The sequence below is a fragment of the Actinia tenebrosa genome, unplaced genomic scaffold (genome assembly GCF_029948245.1).
Source record: "Actinia tenebrosa isolate PJP-AT-01 unplaced genomic scaffold, QUT_ActTen_1.0 PGA_scaffold1__47_contigs__length_23844297, whole genome shotgun sequence".
Taxonomy (NCBI): domain Eukaryota; kingdom Metazoa; phylum Cnidaria; class Anthozoa; order Actiniaria; family Actiniidae; genus Actinia; species Actinia tenebrosa.
The window spans coordinates 11,783,946-11,801,676 of NW_028292578.1; the positions used below are offsets into that span (position 1 = coordinate 11,783,946).

A 17,731-nucleotide genomic window follows, 5' to 3' on the forward strand; every position below is an offset into this window, starting at 1 on the left:
AAATTAAAGCATATCCTGCGCTTCTTTAGTTCATCGAAACAACATCTGTCTCTTGTTAACCCGTCTAAGAGATTATTTTGAACTGCCTTTTGTATACCTCAGGTCCATAGTCTTTGAGAACGGTTCATTTGAAATGTGGCTGATGTCTCCAGAGAAATCTTTTGTCGTGATAGTTCGTCGCAATGAGGAATTTCTCGTAGTTATTGTGTCAGATAAGTGCGGTAGAGCTGGAGCTATACTGTGACCCTCTTCAAGAGGCTAACGAGAAACCACTTCAAAGAATCTCGTCTTATCGCAGCTGAAAACTCCCTCGCTAAACTATGTTAACACAACTTTTAAAACAAAAAGAGAACCCGTCATATTTAAGCTTCGCGTCAAACTTCGCAACAAACTTTAAGGTTATCTAAGTATTTTTTTAAATCATTGAAGCCAAATAAATACGAAGTTACAATAAAAAGAACACTGATCTTCATATTTTAGAGGCCTTTTAAAATATTTTTTCTCGTACCGTCAAGGGTTTTTTATTTTTTTCATTTCTTCACGTTTGTAATAACGGCCATCCATGTCAAAAGGACCTGCCTTTTTTGGCGTGAAAACTGACGCGTGGCGCCTATCAGGTCCAGGCTCGCTCCACACTCTTAATCCTTTCAATATGGACTTCTACATTTAACACCAAAAGCCGGCAACCTTTTAGTGGGTGATTGCAAAATATCTGGTGTATTTTTTATATTTTTATCTCTTTCCGATTTGAGTTGGTTTCCGCTGTGATTTACTTTATTCCAGAAGATATAACTTGTAATATAAAGTACATTAATGATGTATTTCCGCTATGGTTCCTCATTGGTAATTCGGTCGAGCCATTCGGGCTGCTCCAATAGCTTATTTACTGACCTCTGGAATGTAAAAAATTCCATTAAAACTGAAATCGAGCAGGATCGCTTACTCATAATTACGATGCGTTTTTGCACACACTAAAATATCTTGCGTTGTCCGTCATCGAGAGAAGAGTTTTCCATCTTCGCAATCTCGGTTATCTGCTACATTTGTTCATTATTGTCCGTGAGGAAAGACGATAGCCAATAATTACAGTCTTTAAAATGCTTGACTTTCGACAGTTTTTTATTCAAATCCTTCAGCTTACATCGGTGTGGGGATTATATGGCGACATTCGAATTTTACCAGTTGGTGATTACTGCTCAGACTTCATTGACTTTGTTCAGATGTCCTAGGTTGCATAACCTTGACTCGTTGTAACTCGACCAGGGAATAAACCGACCACTTGTTTATGCCATTAGGACTCAATTTACTAGATGTTCAAAGCTCATGCAAATACCGTTGAGTTTATAAAGTCTGGAAACCCTTTTTATAGAATCAACAAAAATCCGCAGAGAAACGGTGTCTGTAATAAAGGGTGTCGATGTTAAGCAGGTCACTTACTAATAAAGTGCCTTACCCCCTGATAAAACAAGTGAATATGTGTATGAATATGTGTATATATATGAAATATGTATTTGTACTGCGGTTGTAATGTATCAAATTGAGCTGATCCTCGCAGTATATGAAGCAACTTATGCAGCTGCAAATTGAAAGACTCAGAAAAAATCCCGAGTCTTGGACGGGAAAAAACAAGTGACTGCAATAAAAGGGTGTCTATATTAGTCAAGTTAGCTTACTAGTGCGCCATACAGCCGGGACGAAAATAAGTGTTCGTATTATGTGCATGCATGGGTATGTATGGGTATGTGTAAAGCAAATTTCCACTGTACATGCCTATATATGATCGGGGTTGCATTATCGTGATTCCGGCGACCACGGGCTCTATTCGACCATTTCATAGCCGAGCAGTTGTTTGTTCCTGTGGTGGAAGTGTATTTTGTGTTTGGTTTGTGAGGGTAAGGTTTATTTGCACTGCAGCAAACACTCCTGTGACCCTCTTTCCATATTCGCATTGAAATTTGGAAATATTGAATCCACCCAAGACCACATAGAGTCACGGAGGCGAGGAAGGTGGCGCAGTTTGCAGCACACAACCACAGAGTTCAGTAAATTTTACTGGGAACAATTACAGATTATTTGACTGACTGTTCCATACAGCCGGCTTCACAACCTCAACAAACAGCAAGAAATGATCAAATGATCAAGCATACTCAGTCTGAGATGATCCTTTATGATCCGATACCCTTCGACCAGTTTATTAAAAATGTTCTACTCTATTCATAGCGGAAAACCGGCTACGAAACCCTTATACTATCTCAAGTTTAAACTAGTTTGTAAAGGATATGTCTGTAGATGCTGTGCTAATAGATCTTACAGTCAAACCAGCTCAGTTCCTATCAAGGTTCGAAGATTCGGTTGGTTATTGGAAGTTTGATTTCCATCCTGCTTTGAAACATGGTTAAAGTAGTAACATATGTCTATGTATAGGGTCAGGTTAATTTATTCATGAATTAGATATTCATATATTCCTGTTGTCATAGCAAATCACCGGAAACGGAAACGAATGGGGTGATGGATCGCCCAAGGGGAGCCGGGAACGGGTGACGTAACGGGTGACGCAAGTGGGGAGGGATCGTCCGGAAACGAGAAAAAATACACGTGGTGTTAAGTTTAAAAAGGTTTAATGAACTCAGCAATTATTTTAAGTGTTTACATGGTTTTAAAAAAGTCCTGAAGTGTTGTACGTGGGGTGATGTGGAAGAGGACGAGAGGTGCTGCCAAAGTTAGTAGCAAAGGCGGTTGAGGCTTGAGGTTGCTGCCAGGGATCACGGTAGCCAGGGTTGACTAGGTTTCTGGGATCTTGACTTGTGCTTGTGTGGGAAAAGGAGGAGGGACGTCGATGCTGAGGGGGATGCTGAAGAGATTGGATGTAGCGGTAATCTTCTTGATCATAGCGTCCTCGTTTTGGCGGGTGCCCCAGAGGTTGTGGCGCCAGTTGTTGCTGAAGCTGTTCGCGGGAAGGAATGACTTCGTCACACCAGGCAAAGTAATCGCAAGCCACATCCGGGTAGTTGACCGAGCACGCCAGGAAGGTGCGGTTCTTGTTCTTCTCAGAACTGCTGACGTTGACTTTGGCAAACAGGTTGTGCTCGCGACACTTGGGAAGGTAGTTGGGATCGAGCCCAAAGAGACGGTTGTCTACGGCATTGTAGAGGTCTTTCTTTATGTACATTTTACATCCCAGCCTGGAAGTGGCATAAACGCGCGCTTTATCGTCCCTGGTTTTCGCACCCTTGAGACGTTCAGTGATGGCCTTGTAATCCACCTTGACGCCACACTTGAAGAAGGTGGCATTCTTGGTCTTGATGACAGCACATGGCGAGCCACAAAAGCAGGGATGGTTGACGTGATTAAATTCGTCTTGAGGCGGGAGCGTTTGTGGAGAGGGCGGCAAAGTGGATGGCGGCAAAGTGGACGGCGGTTGATACTGTTCTTCAGACATCGTAATCGTGGTCTTGGCTTTCTTGGTCTGACTCTGGATCGGTGTGAGGTTCGTCGGAAGAGGGGTCTTGATATAGCTCCTCAGTTTGGGGGAGGGACTTAGGAGAACCAATGGAACTGCTTTCACGTGGGGGTGAATTAGGAGGGGGAGGAGTCACGCCGAACAGGTGACTGAGGATTTTGAGTTGTTCTTCTCTGGTGTAGATGGGCGGTCCGTGGACTTCGTCATCAGACCATTCACGTGGTGCGGTGATGATCTGGGCATTGGCTTGGCTTTGCGAGAGTTTTTGTCGGATGTTGATTTCAGAGTCGACGTGCTTGCGGGCTTTGCGAAGAACGTCCCACGTGGTGTCGTTATAATTGTCTTTGGGAACGGTACAGGTAAAGGTACACCACGGATGCTGTTGGTTGCAAATGAAGGTAACGTACCGTGCGTGAACGGTAGAGGTTTCTACGGTACAGTGTTCGCTATCACGGTCAGTGAAGTAATAGGTGCAGGGTTTACGGCAAAGGCAGTGAGGCAGTCGAGGATTGCTACGTCCGCTCATGTTGAAGTGGAAGTGGGATGTGAGACTCTGACGAGGGCTGAGCATGACTTGAGTCCGTAAAGTAATAGGCACCAGGTCGTCCGTGAAGGCGAAGAGGCAGGACCGCCTGTCGGGTCGCAGGAGGACGAGGGACCAGTTTTTTTTCGGGAAGGTGAAGAGCAGGTTGGGTTGACGATGTTGACTTATGATGAGGTGGTGAAGTTGTGACGTAGGCTGTGATACAGGCGACGTATTATTTCGGTGGGGGTCAGACGTAGGGCTTCGTACATGAGGCGTTCCCAACACGAGGTCATGCAATAGACGGGGAGGTTGCAGGAGTCGTTGGTCAGGTCACGTGGGTGGACGTCAGAGCGAAGGATTTTGCTGACGAGCTGGCTGACGACCCAGAGTTGATTGCTTTCTTGACCTTGAAGGGGCGCGGAATGATATTGAGGATGAAGGCGCCAATGACGGTAGAAGCTGCGTATGTGCAAGCGTTGGTTTTTCCGACTGGACCAGTCCACCCAGGGGGCGGCATGGGTATCTTCAGGGAGGTCTTTGATGGTGTCCATGCAATCCAAAAGGAAGGTGAGGATGATGAGGCGCATGCGCGGAGTGAGGTGAGCTTGCTTGATGTTCCACCAGCGGTCGGGTACGTCGTAGAGGTAGTCGAAGTGATTGTTCCTCATGCGATCGTCTACGTGCTGAGTTGTACGAGTTAGAGCCATGTTTAGTTGCGATGCGAATCGAGGCGGGATTCGTGGTTAAGCTCACCAATGAGTTCTAGGAGGGGAACGTCTTTTCTGTAAGCTTCAGGGGTGGAAGGATCGAGACGACTGAGGTCGAAGTCTGCGTTGACCACGTTATGAGCCAAGATGCGGTACTTGCTGAAGTGCAGCCAACGGCGGGCATCGGAAACGCGGCGCGCCTCGTAGAGGTCTTTGATCCACTGGTACTTGGGTTTGACGTATTTGTGTTCTTTGTAGGGGCAGGGGTGTGGGGCATGCACGAGATCCAAGCAGTCGATGTAGAACTCCAGGAGCTTGAGACGCTCTTGTTCGTCGTGAGGAGAGGCGTCGTTCTCGTAGAGGGTCGGCAGGCACCAGGAACGGAGACGCTGTTCGAGGAAGGCAAGAGCGCGGGTACGGGGTCGTGTTGCTTGCATGGTAGTTGGGCGGGTTAGTGGTTTTTCTTTTTTTCCAAGCACATTTGTAGCGCCACGTCCATGCCGTAGCGATTGGCCAGGAGGTCGAAGGCGGGAATGGACATGTGTTGTCCAACGGTCATGAGTTTGCTGAGTTCGGTACTTCCGTGGGAGATGATTCGTTTGAGATGACCTTTGTATTCTTGAACGTGGGCGTAGCGTTGCATGACGTTATAGTTATGAGACTTGTAGTCGTTGGACAACCATTGGTGCTCTTCCTTGACCTTGGCGAGGGGATGAATGACGTCCAAGCAATCCAGGAGGTAAAGAATGAGCAGGAGCTGAGGCACGCGGTGACGGAGGTCTTGTGGAAAGCAGGCACATTCTTGGATTTGATGGAAGTTGAGACGATCGAGTGTGGAGGTGATGAGACGGGTGTGATAACTTTCGGTGGTTTCCATGAGGAGACTGATGAACGTCCGTAGCGTGTTAGAGTTTTTCTAGACCTTTCTTGACGCCGAACCCCACCCCTGCTCCAACGGCGCCAAGGCTGGCAGCTTTGGCGGTAGCAATGGCTGCAGGAATAAGCGCCAACAAGGGGAAGAGCCCGCCTTGCTGAGAGCGTCTCTTTCGTCTTCGTTTGCCCCCTACTTGGCCATAGTTTTGTTTTCGTGGTCTGGAACGGATGTTTCCTCCTACTTGCCCATAGGTTCGTTTGGCCTGGCGTGATCGGATGCCTCCGCCTCCTTGTTTACGTGGCATGTTCGTATTGGTTGATGATGCGGTGCAAAATCTAATAAAGGAGCTGTAGGCGAGCGGGCTTTTATTCATTTTCATCATGACTACCGGGACGTTCGAAATGAAGCCAAGACCTGCATCGTTACTCATACCTACGGCACCTACCGTGAGGGTGGACGAACCCGGGGCAACGTTTGAGGTGACGGACGAAGTGATGGCCGCCATGCCGTTAGACGTGAAGCAGGGAGCTCCCATTTATTTAAGACCGTTGTCTTCCCGCGTGTGTTCGAGTCATGAAAATTGGGTGTTGGGAATGGATAAAATAAAGAACCCCGCCCGAAGGGAACAGAGTAACGCGTTGCTGTTGTTGGATTCCAAGTACAACGATTTGCTCAACCTTGAAAAGACCTTGTTGGGGGGAGTCATGATGAGACTGAAATTTTTTAAAACCAACAGACGAGACGATGACTGGGAAAGAGAAGAAGAGCCTGCGAGGTCGAGCATGGGGGAGCTTCATTACGAATACAGAGAAATGGTAGCCGCCATTGCCAAGGCTAGGAAGGAGACCTTGGACTTCATTATGACGTTGACTCGTTGTTGTGGTAACAAGTCAAGCGAAGAGGAGGAGGAGAATGAGGAGAACGAAGGCGAGGAGGACGAGGGGGATGCTGCCGCCCGCAGGAAAAGGAATCAAAAGAAGAAGGAACAGAGAAGGAGAAGGAGAATGAACGAAGTGGTTTCCGATCCCCGAGGAAGAGACGAAACGGACGGAAAGGATATAAAGGGGACGGAAAGGGGGCACAAGTACCAATTTGTGGAAGCAGCATGGGGAGACGCAGACGACGCAGAAAGCATCAGGCGGGAGGCAACGTCTTCAAGAGCCTAAAGAACCGTGCTCAAAGTGGCATTAGTAGTATTATAGCCAATAAGGCGCAAGGAATAGCTGGCAAGTTGATTGATTCTAAAGTAAAGTCCAAGAAAGCACGTGCTTTTCTTCACAACCAATTGAAAGCCGCCGTACCGTTTATTAAGAAACAAGTCGCGTCGAGCATACAGTCAGGAAGTGGAGCGAGCAAGGACATGCAACAGGCCATGCGTGCGATGAAACGATTTGAAAGAGTAAAGCTAAGACGACGACGATGATTTTGACAGTGATGACCGTGACGTTGATGATGTGGGAGGAGTGGAGTCGAAGGAGGAGGAGGGGCATAAAAGTCTCAAAATTCGCACACGCCGTGTACCGTGCACTCATTGCTCGAACACCGTCGTGGGAAGAAGGTCTGTGTTAATGCGAAGGAGGCGTCGAAGACCCAAGAGAAGCGAAGACGAAGAAAAGATGTATAAGGCGGTAATGGGGCACATAGGATCGTTGAGGATGATGTTGGCACAAGAGGGCGTGCACTTGGGAGCGTATGACCGCGTGGTGTACGGCTTGCTGCAAAGCATGGAGTACGATGTCATTTGTGCTGAAACTCAGAAGGAACAACGAAAGGCACGAGTGGATCTTCATCAGCTGTTGAGCGAATCCCTGGAAGCCTTGGGCGGGGACAAGTACGTCAAAGGACCTAAGGAGGAAAGCGTGATCGAAGAAACTGCAACGACTGAAGACGAAGGGCCTATCGAAATCGTGACTGAAGTGATTAAGCCATTGCAACCCGTGAAGCCCGTGAAAAGAAAGAGAAAAGTCAGGACAGGAACCAAGGATGAAGCTAAAAGGAAGGTACCGACGTTGATGAAGGAAGGAGAGATCGTACAAGTGGAAGTCCCTGCAGGCCCCCCAGGCGAGCAAAGCATTTCTCCTCTCGAGGAAGACAACCTGAGGATGCTCCTAGACTCCATTACCAATCCACAGCAGACGTCAGTCTAGACATTTGATTTGATTGTGAAGAAAACATTGTAGTGAGATTTTGTTTTATGTAAAAAATAAAGAGACCAGACTTTTGTGTTACTCAAACGTTGTTTTTATTGCTTCTACATTTACATCTTTGCGGCAACAATTGCCTTGACAGGGTTGACCCAAGGGTCCTATCTTGCTGTTGAACTTGGGACGGAGGGACTTGGGAATCATGACTTGACAAACAAACTGACAGACTTTCTTGTCGTTGTCTCTTTTGTTACGAGCGGTGAAGGGTTTGACGAACTTGGAAAAGGATCCGCCACGTGCACGGGATGTAGAGATAGGCCAGACAGTAATGTCCCGCAGACGTACGTGTTGCAGGCTTGCAGCTGAGGCATCTTGACTACGTCCGTCATTTCGATGAGCTCTAGGAGGAGTGGATCTTGATAGTTCTTGAGATTCAGGGATCCATACGAGTCCATGATTTCGATGCGCTTTGGTATCGACGTCTGGAGCGTACAAGGCAATCCAATGTTGACCAGGCTTGTCGATGGGGTCGGTATTGAATACCATGCCCCAAGGTCGGGGCGGGTCTTGCCCATCGCGATACTTCTTGAGAAGGGCTAGAGCTTGGTCGGCTCCTTGAGTGCCGACGTAGGAGTACGTGGGGTGCTTGTGATAATTGGGAGGGTACGAAGCGACCTGTGTTGATATGATCGGTGAGGAGTTGACTTTTTCTGTTCATGATCTAATAGCTGTATCTCTGGGAAGCGTTCTTGTTACCATCCAACCACATTTCTTGTTCAAAGTATCCGCTGACGATCATAGTGGTGTTATTGGCTGTGTTGGCTGAGAAGTCGACGTCGATGTTGACGTTGCCTACGTTTCGAGCGTAGCTGTAGCCGAAGTTTTGTTCACCGTCAGGGTTGAAGTTGTAGAGGATGAGATAATTGCCAGTCCTTATACCCTTTTCGATCGATGCCGGTGGGTGCAGAGTCGATGCCTCGTCCTGAGAACTGAAGAAGGGTATTGAAACCTTCTTCCTTATGATGCGAGGTCAGGTCCAATCGCTGATGAGGAATTTCTTCGCCGTCGACGGTCACACGAAGGGACGATTGATTCATGTCTTGAAAGTTGTAAGGAGAATGAGCCAGGGCTCCATCAAAGGCAGCACCTCGTTGAAATCCAATGATCATGTAGTTGGGTCGGTACCCCTGGAACACGTTATGCATCTGAGCACGTCGTCGACCATCGGGAACGGTGTGGGTAACAGTTCTGTTGGTGAAGTAAGGGTATAGGGCAATGTCTTGGTTTTCCAGCATGGCAGCTTCCATCTTGATGTGCAATTCGCTGTTGACGTCCACGTGACGAATGTGCAACTTGGGAGAATAGTTGACTATGGTGTAGGAGGCGTTGGGCTGGGTAATGGCTGTAGCACCCACGGTGATACCATTCATCATGACCAATTCTCGAGGGTTCCATTGGATTCGAAATTTCAATTCGCAGCCAGGAGTCAAGTAGCGCTGACTGGAGAAGAGGGGAATGACGGGTCTGAGAGAGAACTTGACGGCACGATTTTGGCAGCACAATCCGACACGTTCCTTAGCTCCTTGGTTAGGAGTTTCGCGATTGATTGGAGCACGAATGGCGTCTCCTACTTCTGCAACTGTGAGCGCTGCGCATGCCATACCTGGATTCGCGATGGCCAAATCGTTGGGATTGAGCTGATCAAACTTGTCGGGAGTGTCAGTGGCCCATCCTTCCAGAGACAGCAAGGATTTCTTTTCTTCTTCAGAGTAGTTCAGCAGTCGGTCGAAATAAGCTTCTAGGTGATAGTGGTCGGCATTGACGGTCACGGCTCCTTTGTTGATAGTCAGTTGAATTTGTTTGATGAGAGAGTGAGCCACGTTGTTGATGGGGACAGCTGCCGAAGTGTCGGTCAGGAGTGCACGTGCGGCACCGGCACCGCCATTATGAAATTCCACGTCAAATTCCAGTAGGATCTTGGTCATGTCGATCCAGGTACGGGTTCGGTCCACAGTGATTTCCAAAGGGTCCACGGCAGCCGTGGCTTGCGAGTAGACTTCCCATTTGGATTTTTCGCACGTGACGTCGATGGGCAGTCGTTTGAACAAATCGACCACGGTCCCTTTGTGTACTTTCAAGGGGGCGGCATCTTCGCGCGAGGCTTTAGAGGCGGGAGCGGTACGTCCTCCGTGTTGTCGTTTCATTACGAGGTCGAGTGACGAATCAGGGTAGGTTGAATTGGGCGGGTCGACGGTCCTTTTTATATGGTCTAACTGTTAAGGATGTCGTTTCGCATCACCTTGTACTTGGTACGCCCGCGCGTGAGCACACCTTGCTTGTCGCGTTTTTGGGCAGGGGTCAAGTTGGTGTCCTGAGCAATTTTCTTGGACTTCTGATCAATGGCATTGATGATGTTGTCTAGTTTTTTCAACTGCTTGGCTTGTTGAGGCCTGAGGTTGTTCAGTGGAGTGGACGTGCTGGGCACGTTCCCAAAATTGATTTGACGTTTGAGTGGGGTTTTGCCTTTGCCTGTATAACCACGACCACGACCACGGCCTGGACCTGAACCCGTACCCGTACCTTTAGGAGTAGCGCTTCCAGGCACAGGCGTGACTCCCGAGGGTCCTGCAGGAACGAACCAAGCAGGGGTGGGGCCGGCGACGGGTCCAGGAGCAGGAGCAGGAGCAGGAGCAGGAGCAGGAGCAGGAGCAGGAGCAGGAGCAGGAGCAGGAGCAGGAGGAGGTGCAGGACCAGGGGCAGGACCAGGTGCAGGCGCAGGAGCAGGACCTGGGGCAGGAGCCGTTGCAGGAGTGAGTCCTTTTTGAGCCATGGTTTTTTGGTCTTGAAAGCTGGCAGCATAGTTGGTCATGAAGCGAACACGCTCGTCGGGTGTGAGACTGGGATCGGACATGACTTGCTTGACCATTTTATCCGCGTACTTGACGAATTCCACCTTGGGGGATTGCTGCAACGATTGTTGAACGGCCATGGTGTGCATCAATTCGTTCATGCGAACGTTCCCATTTCGATCCACTCCTGCGATGGCTCCTCCGGCTTGGGACTTGGCGGCGGCAGCTACATTTTCCCTAAGTTGTTTCAGTTCTTCTTGCAGACGATTCCAGAGAATGACGGGAACCACGTAAGAGTTGGTGCCTGTGCTGCTGTTCATTTCGTAGTGGTGACGACCTGACGACCTTTAGGATAAAGCGTAACGGGTCGTCCTTTTATGACGACGTCCAAGGAGTCGTTGTTGGACGGAAGATGCCTGAGACTGGCCGGAGCCATGCGGCGAAGAGTCTGAATCTTGTTGGAGGGCATGGTGGGGTGAGGTCGTGAAAATCGAATGTGAAAGGGGTTGGTCACGGGTCCGTAGTCAGGAATGCCAGGAGCCAAGGTTCCGCGCATGGCAGCCTTGATCTTGGGCGTAGCATGCCTCTTGGTGGACGAACGTTTTCGTTTGGCCCCGCCCAACTGAGTATGCTTTGCACGTTTCTTGCCCCCTCGTTGACGTCCTTTCTTGTAATTAACCATAATGCTTTATGTTTCAGAGAGCAAGTCCTTCAATTCGTCGTTACCGTCGTAATCAAAGTCTTGAAGCGAAGCGGTGGCCGAGGGTTCCTCCTTTTTATCTTCTTTTGGTGCTCCTACCTTTTTGATCTTGGTCGTGGCCACGTTAATGCCTTCGGCCAGAGCTCCCGCCGCCGCATGCTTGGCCAGACTCACGCCGGCTGTTTTGAGACTGGGAGCCGCGATCTTGGCCAGGGCTTTGATGGTCGTGCCTACCAATTCGGCCTTGGATCCTCCTCGCTGAAGGCTAGAGCGTCGTAGGCTCTGAATGGAAGGATGTCGATCGTTGACCACCGACCCGAACCAACGTCGAGCGGCCTTGGGCATTTTCTTGCTTCCTCCTTTCATGGGGAGTTCCCCATTGGCTAGTTTTTTGCACATGTCTTTGATGTACTTCCATTGGTCGTCGCTACCGCTACGTAGAAGAGGAACCACTTGCGTAGGGTGGCATTGTGCCAAGGAGCGTATATAGGACTTTCCATCCATGCTGTGAAACATTCGGTGCGTCGACGTTATGTCCTATGAACGTGTGGGTGCTCAAGATTTATACCTACGTTACGGTTTAGGACAGCATACCGAGCGCGAGCCTTTTTTCCAAGCTCCTGGTGTTGCTCCTCGAACGCCCCGTACAACGTCTACGGCCGAACGGGCCGCCGATCGTTTCCTGATGAATGCGCCCGTCCTACCGCCCATGTCACCGTTGCCTCCTTCGCCGACGCAAAATTACGATGAGGACATGCTGCAGTTGTTAGGCTCGCCTTTCAACTTGCCGGACGACGTGACGAGCGTTCTGTCTAGCGACACGCCCTTGTCGACGGGGAGCAACTTGGTCCGGGCCATGGACCCACCATCACCCGAACCATCACCAGGTCCATCCCCCGATAGAACACCCGGTGTATCGCCAACCTTTTCACCCTCAGCATCGCCTGCGGCATCGCCCCCTTCGGAAGTGGCGAATTTGGCGTCATGGACGCCAAGCAGTGGGGGGAGATTGACGTCTTTACCCGACGCCACTTTGGATCAGATGAACAAGGAGGAATTGCGCGAGTACGCCGAGGCATTGAAATCGTTGGCAGAGAAGTATCCCCAGGTGAAAGAGACCTTGACACCTACCATCAAGAACGTGATGACGCGGGTGGACGGTCGATGGCGAGGCAATCGAAGCGAGAAAAGGATGGACTTGGCTGAAGTGGAAGAATACGTCAAGGAATTGGAAGCCACCGATCAAAGCAAGTTTGACGAAACGTCTCAAATGCGGATTCGCTATGCCCTGGAAAAAGCCCTGGCACGGCGACTGCAGCTTCGCAAGGAAGCCGAACGAGAGAGGAGGGATGGCGACGACGACGACAATAATGACGATCATGGGGAACGATTCAAGAACGCGGATCAAGACACCGTGTCTAAAGCCTTGCGCAAAAAATTAGGCAAAGGAGATCATCAAACCATCGCCAATACCACCACCGTGACCACGGTTCGTCGAGGCAAGCGGCCTGTGGTGGAACGCGAGCATAACAGTCAAACCTTCCCCGGCCCAGGCAGCGACAACGACGAGGATGGCGATGACGCGACTATTGAGGGAGGCGTATTGCGGCGCAAGCGAAAATCTCGAGTGTCCAAATCCAAACCTCGTCGCAAGAAACACAGCCAACAGGGAGGCATCGTGGCCGACATGAATCCGTATGGAGGGTATAACAAGAGCCCTCACGAGGTAGTGGATCAGTACATTCAATTTCTTCGCGACGCCAAGAGAAAGAAACTATCATGAACGTAGAAGCAATCAAACCGTTTAACTCACGATGGCAGCATCCTTGCAACATCGTCGTGGCCGGACCCTCCAAGAGTGACAAGACGCGGTTCATTCGCAAGATGATTCGTCATCGGGCTTGGAAGTTCGATCCCCCATCAAGTACGTGGTGTACTTGTACAGCATATGGCAAGACGAGTACGACAACATGAAAAAAGAATTTGGAGACGAGGTTAAGTGGGTCAAAGGACTGCCGGACGATCCCTATGCCTTGTTCAAGCGAACCCCAGGTCTGCTGATCGCGGACGACCTGATGGGGGAAATGGAATCGGATCATCGTCAAATCTCGAAGTGGTTTACCAAGGGAACCCACCACATGGACGTGAGTTTGGTCGTGCTCATGCAAAACGTGTTTCCCGTTCACATGCGAACCGCCTCCCTCAACGCCCACCGCATCGTGCTGTTTCGCAATCCTCGAGACAAGTCTCAGCTGCAAGTCTTGGCACGTCAAGCTTTTCCGGGTCAAGCCAAGTGGTTGAACCGTGCTTTGGAGGAAGCCAACAAGCGACCGTTTCGCCCGCTGATCATGGACTTTGATCAATCCACGCCTGACGAGTACCGACTGTCGTTGGACCCCTTCCCTGAAGATTTGAACGATTCAAACAAGCCCTTCCCTCAAGTTATACTCCCTTAATAAAAAAATCAATGAAACGAACACACCGAGTCTTCTTCATTTCTTTTAATCTACGTTCATAGCGATGCGTCCATCGTACAACTTGACAAAAATGTCGTAAGCTTTAACAATGTCTCTTTCTTTAGTCCGTATGCCTTGTTGAGGTCCATGGGCCATACGGTAAGTAATGTACTTGGTATACCGCTCTTCGCTGATGCGCTTGAATACGCCATTCTCGGTAATCAGTCGGGGGTGATTCATTTCCTAGTCAAACAAAGCGTTTAGGGTAGATTTGGCGTACTTGGATCCAGAACTCTTGATGCTTTTCTTGACGCTTCCCACTTTGCTGGCTTCGGCGGCTATCTTTCGCTTCAAGTCGACTCGGGCTTCGGTCGCTTCGTCTTTGAGGGCTTCTTTCAAGTCTTTACCTTCCAGTACGTCCGTGGCCACGTTAGCCAAGGCTTTGCCTCCACGGTCCACGGCGGCTTCTTTTACAGCATTAATTTTAGGTATGACGTATTGCATGGCTCCACGCCCCAACCGTCCAATGCTTAGTCCTCCTCCGGCTTGTCGAGGGGTATAGACGGGAATGTTACCGCCTCCTTCTTGGGGAACGTAGATGGGGATGTTCATACTCCTTTTTTGAAATCCAACGATACGGTGGTCACTCCTGAATTAAGGAAGGGAAGCTCTTGTCCTGCTTCGTCTTGTACGGCAAAGGCCACGGTCTGGTAACTATTCTTGGAGAGGGGGTAGTATTTAACGTGTTGAGGTTCGAACACGTATTCCTTGGGTTCGGCTGCAGCCCCCATGGACACGGACGAGAGGGGAACCACGTCCATGAGAGGAATGTTCTGATCGCCTACATGTTGGTTGTGGACCAGACTGCAGGTCACATAAGCATTCTTGGGAATGGCTTTGGTGTTGGTGACCACGTTAATAGCGTAGGGACCACTTTGGAGACCAAGGACGTCCTTGTTCCCTCGAAGCTGAGTATATTGATACCCCTTGATACGAGCCACGCGATTGGATTGGGGCTCCGTATTGGTCTTTTGATCAGACTCTACGTGACCTGAGGGTCTCCATCCTTCCTTGCACGTGATCCTCACGAATTCACCTGGACCCATGACGGCGGCGTCCACGCTTTCGTACTCCAGTCCGGCACTAGATCCATTGTTAAAGTTCAGCAAATCGTAGAACCCCTTGGGCATGGTTAGGTACAACTCACTGGGGGTGATGGTAGTAATGGGATCAATGGGGTTAAATAGTCGTAGGTCTCCCAGACGTTCATAAAATCCCATCTTCAAGTAAAAGCGGTTGAACGTACTGACTTCAAGGCTGGTCTGGATGAGATACACGGGAGAATGATCTCGCTTGAAATCTTTGATAAAGGGCGGACCAATGGAATGCCACTGGCTCGTGTTGTCTTGTTGAATCGTTCCAGATATAGGAGTGTCAAAATCGTCGGGACCAAAACCCATCAACCGTTGCATCACCTCGTTATCAGTTGGAGCGCTGGGTCCTACTAGCACGTCATGGTGCGACGTGAAGTCCCACATGGTTTTGGTCTTGTCGGGACCTATGATGATTCCATTGGCAAGAAATCGTTTGTGAAGGTCGTCCAAGCTCTTCCTACCTCTAAGATCCATTGCAATCAACACATCCTTGCCTGAGGAGTCGTCCACCCACGTGGCCGTATGGTACAAACTCATTCCTCCAATGCCGGATCCTGCACTCTCTCCTCCAACGCCTCCACTGGCCGGCTTATTTGACGTTTGTGGGAACCAGCTATCGAATATGGCATCTACTTGTTTCCTGAATTGGGCACACAAGTCTTGTACGCTGTTGACGTCGCTTAGGGTAAACGTGTGCTGAGCATTAGCGGGCAACTTGCTTTTCAGGTACCCGCCTGCGTCCAGTCTAAAGGTCCATTGCGTGGACTTGGAAGTGCTGGCCACGGGCGGCAGCGTCACCTTGGTCATTCCTACTCTCCATTGGTCACTCATCCTTTGGGACGCGGGTAGTTCGCCTGTAAAGTTCCCTGGTCTGTTGGAAGGAAATCGAGGTTTGGATTGGTTGGACAGAAGCGTCAAGCTCATAAAGGAAGAATCGTACTCGTCGGCTTGAGGTGTGAAGAGAAGACAAAGGGTCGTGTCTTTAGTGGGTCTGTCTTTCAGCCAGACTGGTGGCCGGCCCTTGGTGTCGGCCAATTTAAACCCTACGCTCTCTATGTAACTTCGGTTCACGCGTCGGCGAAAGGGATGCTTGGATTCTTGGTAGCGGATGGCTTGAGCGGAGGACGTGGTAATACGCTCGATCAGCGGAAAATAATCGTGACCCACGATTTCGTAGCGAATGAGATTCGTGTACAGCAGCAAGTCTCCTTTGGTCTCTGTGGTTTCAGGGGTCATGATGGCTTGTATTTCCACCGACCACACGCCCGGCAAATGCCATCCTATGGGCAACTGTACCACGAATTCCGAGGCGGTGTTGTCGTCGGTTTGTGGGTACTCGGGGTCTGGCTTGCTGTTGAACCAGTAGATAAACGGCTTACGTTCCAACCTCATTGTTTCTTTTTCGGACCCAAATCTTCCACTTGTCGTTCGTCAATCCAATTGGCGTACTTTTCAGGCCACCCTTGATATTTGACCAGCACTTGGGGACGACCTGTAGCGGGTTCCTTCCTGCGTTGAAGTATCTTCTCGATACGATAACGCATGTGCTTTATTTCTTCTTCTTCGACCTTGAGCAGCTCCTCTTCGTAAAAAGTGCCCTTAAGTATGTCCTCGCCGTCGTAGTCCATCAAGCGGTAGTACGCAGGAGGGCCTGGGTCACGAGCTCGAATCTTGAACCATTCTTCCGACCATTGAGGCAAGTAGCCCTTGTCGAAGATCGTGGTTTGACGGCTGATCCGGACCACGTCGCCCAGGTTAAACTTGTAAGGTCCCTTGAGCTTTTGTCGTGCTCCTCGTTCTGGACCGTACTCGCCATACAATCGTTTCCACACCTCCCCTTCGTTGCCGCGATGGACCGAGGCCGGCGATTGCTTCAACGTGCCGTGTCGTTGATGGTTGTACGAATCCGTCAACGGACCAATCACGTCCACCCATCGTCGAGTCCCATTTTCGTAAAAGTACTTCCACAGTCTTCCTTTCAACGTCCGCTGCAACCGTTCCACGATGGCGGCCTTGGTGGTGGACTCTCCCGACACGAGCTTGGGCGGAAGGGGACAACTGGCAAACAAGTCTTTGACGTCTTTGTTGTAAAATTCGCTTCCCTTGTCTACGTACACGGTACGAGGCAACGTATGCTTCTTGTCAGGGTCCTTGGCCACTTCCTCAAAGATCTCACGAATGCCCCGTGCCGTTTCTTCTCCCGTCTTTCGCTTCAGCGGTCGTACCCAACAGTATCGAGACAGCACGTCGACCACGAACAAGATACATCCCATGCCATCGTTGGCAGGCTTGTCCCAAGTCATGTCCGACAAATCCATCTGCCATTGCTCGTCCATGGAAAACACGACAAAGGGACGACGAGGATAATTACGCCGTGCTGGGCGATAAATTTGATGCGTCGTCTGAGCTTCCAGCCATCTTTTCTTCGTGGCTTTCGCTGGAGACCCCTTGGAGACGTTGCCGGGGTCGGACAAGAACGCGGAGGTTCCTGCTAGAGCTTGGGGGTGTTGCGCTCCCACTTCGAAATACCGGCTGTACCATTTGGAAGCTTGCTTCTTGCTGGCCACAGTGGCGGCGGCGATGCTCTTTCCTTTCTTCCCTTTCGTCTTTCCAGCGGCGGATCGACCTTTGCGCGTGGATGACAATGGATCCCCCGCAGCACGACGAGAGGCAGCATCGGACGCGCGCTTGACGTCCGCACCCAATGCGGTTGTTGCTGATGTTGCCATCAGGCTGATCTTCGTTGCTTCCCGACACGATGGCGGCGGCTTTCTTGGCCAACCAACGTCCAATTCGTCCCGCAGCGATTTGAGTCATACCGATTAACACGTTTCTTTTTATGTCCCCCTTTTTATGTCCCT

At 50.1% G+C, this 17,731-nt stretch overlaps 1 protein-coding gene across 1 annotated transcript; it reads right to left on the reverse strand.

Annotated features, from left to right (window-relative positions):
- Window positions 1–8,604: 8,604 nt before the first annotated feature.
- On the reverse strand, window positions 8,605–9,915 carry LOC148909868 (uncharacterized protein F54H12.2-like). The gene has a single exon (XM_089032444.1). The coding sequence runs from the start codon at window positions 9,913–9,915 to the stop codon at window positions 8,605–8,607; it is 1,311 nt and encodes a 436-aa protein (XP_088888570.1).
- Window positions 9,916–17,731: the final 7,816 nt, after the last annotated feature.

Excerpts from the sequence above, each read along its gene's own strand:
- LOC148909868 (XM_089032444.1), bottom strand. The coding sequence starts at position 9,915 with ATGAAACGACAACACGGAGGACGTACCGCTCCCGCCTCTAAAGCCTCG.